Raw genomic sequence first — 8,556 nt, 5'->3', positions numbered from 1 at the left:
AAAACACATTGTACACGGTCCTGTTCCCGCAAATATTTAAAATGTCGACAGTGGCGCCAGATTGAGCACCGAGTGCACTACTCACGCTATGCCAGATCACGCGTACGTGAGCTCGTGGAGTTACGGAGAGTCGACAAAGACGAACTGACGCATGCCCTCTCTCTCGATTCTCCGAAGCTGCCCGAAGTAACTTCGGGCCGTCTCGTGGGAGTCGAGAGAGAAAGGCACATTCGCCTTCTCGCTCTTGAACAACTGAGATTCGACCTCGCGTCGATGGCGTACGATTCCAAGTCTCGACTGCCCAGGTATTTTTTACTTTCCGGACCTATGTATGTAGACGAACATAAGCAAGGTACTATAACGAACAAAAATTTTGTGAAATACACGTTTCAAGACCCCCCCGATCATATTTGAATTATTGAACGAAAATAAATTCTTTTCCATTATTCCTATGTCTGAGCGTACGTATGTATATCATTTCAGATATCGCTTCTGACACATCTGGCAACGTATAACCATTACTGCCGGCTACTGCCAGCCTCACGCAGCCTCTGCTGGCTTCTGCTGGCCACTGCTGACCACACCTGATACTTCCGACAACGTATTACGATTACTACTGGTTACCGCCAGCCTCTCCTGACCTCCGCCTATATTTCTGACAACGTATAACAATTACGACTGACTTCTGCCAACCTCGGTTGGCCTCTGCTGATCGTTGCCGATCTCTACATGCCTTTACTGGTGGCTAACTTGAGTTAACAAGGTAATGTCATAAAATTGTTTTACCTAGTTATACCCCTTTTTACCCGAAGTATAAGGCACGACTAAATGCACTTTTCAATTTTCCTACAGTCCTCCGCTGGCCACTGCTGACCGCTGCTGACGACTTCCGATACTTCCGACAACGTGTAACGACTACTACGGGCTACTGCTTGCACCTGCTGGTCTCTGCATGCCTCTGCATCCCTCTGCTGGCCACCGCTGGCCCCTGCTGACCGCTGCTGACCACTCCTGATACTTCCGACAAGGTATAACGATTACTATGTGTTCCTGCTTGCTCCTGTTGGTCTCTACATGCCTCTACATGCCTCTGCTGGCATATGCTGGCCTCTGCTGGCCTCTGCCTGCCTCCGCTCGCCTCTGCTGACCGCTGCTGACCACTCCTGATACTTCTGACAAGGTATAACGATTACTATGTGTTCCTGCTTGCTCCTGCTGGTCTCTACATGCCTCTAAATGCATCTAGATGCCTCTACATCCCTCTGCTGACCGCTGCTGACCACTCCTGATATTTCCGACAACTTATAACGATTACTATGTGTTACTGCTTGCTCCTGCTGGTCTCTACATGCCTCTGCTGGCATATGCTGGCCTCTGCCTGCCTCCGCTCGCCTCTGCTGACCGCTGCTGACCACTCCTGATACTTCCGACAACGTATAACGATTACTATGTGTTACTGCTTGCTCCTGCTGGTCTCTACATGCCTCTACATCCATCTGCTGGCCTCTGCTGGCCCCTGCTGACCGCTGCTGACCACTCCCGATACTTCCCGCAACGTATAACGATTACTACGTGTCCCTGCTTGCTCCTGCTTGTCTCTACAAGCCTCTACATGCCTCTACATCCCTCTAAATGCCTCCACATGCATCTACTGGCCCCTGCTGACCCCGGCTGACCACTGCTGACCACTGCTGACCTTTGTTGACAACTTCTGATATGATGTGTATGTATTAAACCTTGTATAATGTAAATCTATTTGAATAAATGATATAATTACAAAGAATTCTATGTGTTCTCATCATTTTTTACCTTTCTTTCCCTCTCCAAGTCATTACCTTTGTTGTAAGACTCCCTGAACCCACTAGGAACTCCTGAAACACCTCGGAAGTCCAGAAACTCGGAACTTTGCTAAAAATTCAAGGTTTCCGAGAATTCTCGGCGTTTCCAAGAAATTCCAGGACTTTCCGGCTGTTTCAGTACTTTCCAGCTGATTCGGGATTTCTAAAATTCCAAGCCGTTTCAGGGCTTTCCAGCTGTTTCAGGACTTTCCAGCTGATTCGGGATTTCTAAAATTCCAAGTCGTTTCAGGGCTTTCCAGCTGTTTCAGGACTTTCCAACTGTTTCAGGACTTTTAATTTTTGATTTCGGCAGCAAGTACGAGAGCTGGACAGTTAGGGTATCCAATTTTAACCGGAGAAACGGTCTCTTAAAGCTAAGGGAATGATTTGGAGAGGAAAAGAAAGGTAAAAATGATGAGAACACATAGAATTCTGTTAAATTATATCATTTATTGCCATAGATTTACATTATACAAGGCTTGAATACTTATACATGTAAGAAGTATCAGGGGTGGTCAGGGGTGGTCAGCAGTGGTCGGCAGGGGTCAGCAAGGGATAGCAGGGGTCAGCAGGGGGCAGCAGAGGCAAGCAGAGACCAGCAGGAGCAAGCAGGAACACATTGTAATTGTTATACGTTGTCGGAAGTATCAGGAGTGGTCAGCAGCGGTCAGCAGAGGCTAGCAGAGGCCAGCAGAGGGATGTAGAGGCATCTAGATGCATGTAGAGGCATGTAGAGACCATCAGGAGCAAGCAGTAACACATAGTATATTGTTATACGTTGTCGGAAGTATCAGGAATGGTCAGCAGCGGTCAGCAGGGGCCAGCAGAGGCTAGCAGAGGCCAGCAGAGGGATGTAGAGGCATCTAGATGCATGTAGAGGCATGTAGAGACCAGTAGGAGCAAGCAGTAACACTTAGTAATCGTTATACCTTGTCAGAAGTATCAGGAGTGGTCAGCAGCGGTCAGCAGAGGCAAGCGGAGGCAGGCAGAGGCCAGCATATGCCAGCAGAGTCATGTAGAGGCATGTAGAGACCAACAGGAGCAAACAGTAACACATAGTAATCGTTATACCTTGTCGGAAGTATCAGGAGTGGTCAGCAGCGGTCAGCAGAGGCCAGCAGAGGGATGCAAAGGCATCTAGATGCATTTAGAGGCATGTAGAGACCAGTAGGAGCAAGCAGTAACACATAGTAATCGTTATACCTTGTCAGCAGAGGCCAGCAGTGGCCAGCAGAGGGATGCAGAGGCATGCAGAGACCAGCAGGGGCAAGCAGTAGCCCGTAGTAGTCGTTACACGTTGTCGGAAGTATCAGAAGTCGTCAGCAGCGGTCAGCAGTGGCCAGCGGAGGACTGTAGGAAAATTGAAAAGTGCATTTAGTCGTGCCTTATACTTCGGGTAAAAAGGGGTATAACTAGGTAAAACAATTTTATGACATTACCTTGTTAACTCAAGTTAGCCACCAGTAAAGGCATGTAGAGATCGGCAACGATCAGCTGAGGCCAACCGAGGTTGGCAGAAGTCAGTCGTAATTGTTATACGTTGTCAGAAATATAGGCGGAGGTCAGGAGAGGCTGGCGGTAACCAGTAGTAATCGTTATACGTTGTCGGAAGTATCAGGTGTGGTCAGCAGTGGCCAGCAGAAGCCAGCAGAGGCTGCGTGAGGCTGGCAGTAGCCGGCAGTAATGGTTATACGTTGCCAGATGTGTCAGAAGCGATATCTGAAATGTTATACATACGTACGCTCAGACATAGGAATAATGAAAAAGAATTTATTTTCGTTCAATAATTCAAATATGATCGGGGGGGTCTTGAAACGTGTATTTCACAAAATTTTTGTTCGTTATAGTACCTTGCTTATGTTCGTCTACATACATAGGTCCGGAAAGTAAAAAATACCTGGGCAGTCGAGACTTGGAATCGTACGCCATCGACGCGATGTCGAATCTCAGATGTTCAAGAGCGAGAAGGCGAATGTGCCTTTCTCTCTCGACTCCCACGAGACGGCCCGAAGTTACTTCGGGCGGCTTCGGAGAATCGAGAGAGAGCGCATGCGTCAGTTCGCCTTTGTCTACTCTCCGTAACTCCACGAGCTGACGCACGCGCGATCCGGCACCCACTGACTGTCGGTAAAATCATCATCCCGTTCTCCCACCCTCTGCTATGTATTCATATATCGTTCGCTACAGCTGATCGAAAGGAAACCATACAAACGAACAGACTAAACACGCATACACCGCGGTCTAAACGTATTTATTTATTATCCGTACAGGATGTACAATCAACATAGCAACGTAAGGATGATCAATAATTAATGAGGAGTGAATGGAGCACATCCGATCGATAATAGCTTTAATTTTTCTGTGATGTTGAAAATAATTGTCATGCTTCCGATATGTTATTTTCCAAGGCGATATCTCATGTTTCTACAGTTTCACGTTCTTCTAATTTTGCTACTTTTTCCAGGTAAATTCGTAAACAAAGTATTTGAGAATGTGTCATCTTCTGCATGGGATTTTCACTTCATTATATTCTACGTACATTTTAACGATAACGTAATATTCGATCGAACGCTGAAAACATTTGCAACGGGAATTCATGTTCATAATTTATAAAGAATTTGATGGAAATTGTTCGGATATTTTATTTCTGTACGAATGATCTATGTTTACAGCCAAGGAATGTACCATGCCAGAAGCAAGTCAAGAAGGACTGTTACATTCGTTCAAAAGTTACTCGGATATAGCTATGTTTCATTACACAGTTCCCAAAGAGGTGCTCAGAGCGACTTGGCAGTTCGCCGCGTTTATGGATCGGCAAGACTGTCCAGAAAGAAAAGTCCACGTGTAAACAGTCCTATATTATACAGTTTTCGACCGTCTTGTAACGCATCGCAACGTAATATTATAATTTTCAGATATCTGCAGTGGGGCAGTTACCCGGTGATGTCTGTAAATAACGATACATTTCCTATTAACATGTATCCTAACCGTAATCAGACTATTGTAGTTTCCGCTCTTACAACGTTCGAACCAAAAACTACAGCGATAGTACCGGTTTATGGACCAGAATTTGGAGACTGGTTCGTAGGAGCGTATTTATCTCACTGGGACGAAAAGGTTCAGCAACAGGTACGGTTATGTTTTCTATGAACCTCTTTCTATCGATATTATCTCTTCGTTCTGTTATAATTACCGTATTTGTCGAAAAACATTGTCGTCTATGTTTCAGGGGCTTGGACACAAATGCCATTATAGTATAGGTTCCGTGGCTATATGGACGCAGATAAATAGTATCGAGAATATACCAATTGGCTGTCAGCAAACATTAAGAACGAAAGAAACAACTTCGTATTACAAGTAAAGAGCGTAATCGTTGAATCAAATTTATTCCAATATCGAAGGTTAATAATGTATTGTTTCGCAGGATATACATTACGTCAGGAACGTGGAACTTTCGTGTCCACATTTGGGGTTGTAACTTCACTGTGTATACGTCTCATGGCATACACGAACCTTGTATCAAAAGCATGGCTTTGCAAGGACGCTCTCTACCTGTTTTCAATCACTCCGAACCCAGCGAAATTGGAAACTTTACTATATTCGATTCACACACATTCACAGAATCTTCCCCTTTCGAAGATAGTTATTACTATTTGATGATTATTTCGGATAGCATCATCGAAGTGAACATAAAAGTAATCACCTCGGGTAAATGTTATTGCCTTAGCATTTTTGTGCTAATTTGAATTTTATGAATCCGTTATGTTTTATTTTCTCAGAATGTCCAATCAGAGTGACAGAAAAGTCTTTCGTGAGACAGTACTTGGATGCACCTTCGTTCTCCAAAGCATTAGCGCAGTTACATATGAAAGATCTAACAAAGCATCGTTCGCACCAATACGAAAGCAGGAAAAATGCATCGTCTTACAACGGGGACGATTCGAGAAGTCAATTTCATTTGTCGGATGAGAATTTTGACGAGCTGTGCGTTCCAAGATACCAACTTGCTAGGATTAAGCACTCGCAAACATTCTCTGGCGTATATTTGTTACAGGTATCGAATATTTTGTTGAGTTCGGTGATGCAATCTGTGGCATCGCTGTAGCTTTTCCATTAGTTGGTAAATGTTTCACGTAAAAACTCTTTTCCAGGGGAGAGAGTGGCTAACTTCTTGGGTGATGTTGACGGATGTACATCCAGTCGTAACACAGTTTAATATTTTGCCATTAGTTGATATCGGTGGCACGCTTGACATTAGTGCGCACTTAGAAATGGACAAGGTACGCATTGATACGTAATTACAAAATGAAAATGAAAATTATATCGAAAACGTTTACGCATAACAATCGAACAGAATGTTTTAATCGCCAAAGTAATTTTTGATCGACAGAAGTTCTTGCATGAATTTTAGGTTATAACAAGACAGTTGGTCAAAGTTACACTTTGCGTTCAACGTGGTCGAGTGCCAGATCGAGCAAATGGTAGCATTAAATGCGAGGATTCAAGAATGTTAATGAATTTGTCTTCGTTCGACAAACACGATGCAAGTTTGTTAATACCATATCCGCAGCCAGACACATGGTACGTTGCTCTAAGCGCAACGTGCCATTTCAACGGGTAATATTCTTAAAAGTACAAGATAATATTAATATTACAATTGCATTAAAATTACACGAAAATTATCTGCGAACCAGACATCCTGCGAATTGCGAAATGGAGGATATCTTGGTATCGTTGGACATACGAACCAGGCAATGCGTGTTCTCTGGTAACTATCCATGTGGCCGTCATGGAATCTGCCAGGAAATTCATCGAGACATTCTTTATTACACAACGTGCAAATGCTTCGAAGGTTTGTTAGATAATTTTAATTACACATTTTTACTTCGAAGGATACATTGCGAAGTATTTGCGTAGGTTACAAAGGATGGGGTTGCACCGATGCTACCAATGCCAATCCAGAGTCGTCTCTGGTCATGACAACGATGATACTCACTTTAAGTAACGGTTTTTTTATACCCGCCATATATTTAGCTGTTAAACGTGGCTTATATACAGAAGGATTAGTCTACATGGCAACTATGCTATTCTCATCGCTGTATCATGCTTGCGATCAACATGTCATGACATACTGTGTCGCTAAATACGAAGTACGTAAACTGTACCATGTATCTTCTTAAATTTCTATAAATGTTTTTATCAAACGATATGTCACATTTCCAGGTTTTACAATACAGCGACTTTTTCTCAAGCATATTATCATTTTGGGTGACACTTGTCGCAATGGCTGAGATACCAACACGTTTTGTATCGTTGTACCATATGTTCGGAGTCCTCATAATAGCTTTCGGGGTGGAATCTAACAAAACAAGCTTGATCAGTATATTGATACCTCTGGGAATAGGCGTTATGATTCCAGTAAGTAATTTTAAGAAACTATTTCTAACGTTACTTCATATTTCTACATTTCTAGATGGGAACGTATGCGTACCGGTGTTTTCAAATGAAAAAATGGAAGAAACCTGACAAAATTTCTAAGCTATTCGCTGGATTACTGTTGGCCACCGTAGGTCTGTTACTCTTTTCTCTGGTTGAAACGGAAGCTAATTATCAAGTACGTATGCAATGTAAATTATCACTGTAATAAATAGCAAATATGTGAATTTTCTTTACTTCGCAGTACGTTCACAGCGCATGGCACATGATAATAGCTATTTCGCTGATATTTCTGTTGCCATCATCACGTTTGGAACAAGCTGGCTCGTCAGGTAGCTCATTCAGCGATGACAGCGAATTACTCGATTACAAGGACTCGCCAGGCAGTCCAATCTTCACCGTAACCACTGGCCAGGAGAATCTGGTAATTGCGTCAACCTAAAACTTACGTTGGAAGTAAGTAGGACGAAAACCAAATACTCTTGTTTAAGTTACTTGTGCCAAAAGAGTGTTCTTCTAAGCAAATTCTAGATTACAGTATTACGATAATCAAAATTAGGGGAATTGTGTGTACGTACACACGCCAGGTATATGTACATAAAATATTTATGTATAATTTTTATAATAGTTCCTAATCGGACGAATACATACTGGCTATAGGGTAATCTATGTTGAAATTCACAACTTAATGTAACGTATGCGTAAAAATACTTACGGTTATAAAAAAAAATACTGAACGAACTTAACAGTGGTGCTACTATTTTTACTGCGTTATGGTTAAAGTGTACTCGACGATGCTGATAGGGTCTATTTTTATATGTTTCTTTATCGTTGAACAGCTGCGTCTTATTAAATTTAATGAATCGTATAAAGTGGACGATAACTGTTCGCTTATCAATCGACTCGATACTTCCTAAAAGCTAGCGATGGTTTACTAAGTTCGTTATTAATATTGAAGCGTATAGTATTCTTTTCAAAGAATGCAGCGCACATGAAGAAATACATAACCGTATTCACATGTATTCCCATATTTTCTACGGTACTTAATTCGAGACAAAGTATACTATCTAATTTCGTTTAAGAAGCATTTTTATAAACAGTTTCTACCTATACATGGGCATAGTACTTTATTTATATGTATATTCTACGTATTTAGTATTACAGAAAAATAGCATAGATTACCCTATATGTCGCAGTTGATAGACTACATCCAAAACTATTCGCTAATTCCAAACTTTGTTTCTTTTTATTATTAATGGAGATGTTCTGTATAATTACTACA

General features: G+C 42.3%; 1 protein-coding gene across 2 annotated transcripts; it reads left to right on the top strand.

Moving 5' to 3' along the window:
- Window positions 1-4,079: 4,079 nt before the first annotated feature.
- LOC122402807 (post-GPI attachment to proteins factor 6-like) lies at window positions 4,080-7,737 on the top strand. Of its 2 annotated transcripts, XM_043405916.1 has the most exons (13): window positions 4,080-4,302; window positions 4,511-4,682; window positions 4,754-4,967; window positions 5,068-5,195; window positions 5,263-5,546; window positions 5,618-5,892; window positions 5,990-6,118; window positions 6,250-6,455; window positions 6,533-6,690; window positions 6,756-6,988; window positions 7,062-7,256; window positions 7,312-7,452; window positions 7,519-7,737. In XM_043405916.1, the coding sequence occupies exons 1-13, from the start codon at window positions 4,203-4,205 to the stop codon at window positions 7,714-7,716; spliced, it is 2,433 nt and encodes an 810-aa protein (XP_043261851.1). In that variant the 5' UTR covers window positions 4,080-4,202; the 3' UTR covers window positions 7,717-7,737. The 2 variants fall into 2 exon arrangements, with proteins under 2 accessions (XP_043261851.1, XP_043261850.1); XM_043405915.1 differs by having other exon boundaries at window positions 4,117-4,302; window positions 4,511-4,967.
- The last annotated feature ends 819 nt before the right edge of the window (window positions 7,738-8,556 follow it).

Source organism: Colletes gigas, unplaced genomic scaffold (assembly GCF_013123115.1).
Source record: "Colletes gigas isolate AHSC1104 unplaced genomic scaffold, ASM1312311v1 Colletes_gigas_Sc00040, whole genome shotgun sequence".
NCBI classification, from domain to species: Eukaryota; Metazoa; Arthropoda; class Insecta; order Hymenoptera; family Colletidae; genus Colletes; species Colletes gigas.
The sequence above is the reverse complement of the archived record's forward strand: the minus strand, read 5'-3'. Positions and strand labels throughout refer to the sequence as shown.

Coding starts and splice junctions, on each gene's coding strand:
- LOC122402807 (XM_043405915.1), top strand. CDS start 4,232: ATGTTATTTTCCAAGGCGATATCTCATGTTTCTACAGTTTCACGTTCT. Junction 6,456..6,532: donor GCAACGTGCCATTTCAACGG/GTAATATTCTTA, acceptor TCTGCGAACCAG/ACATCCTGCGAATTGCGAAA. Junction 7,453..7,518: donor AAACGGAAGCTAATTATCAA/GTACGTATGCAA, acceptor TTTACTTCGCAG/TACGTTCACAGCGCATGGCA.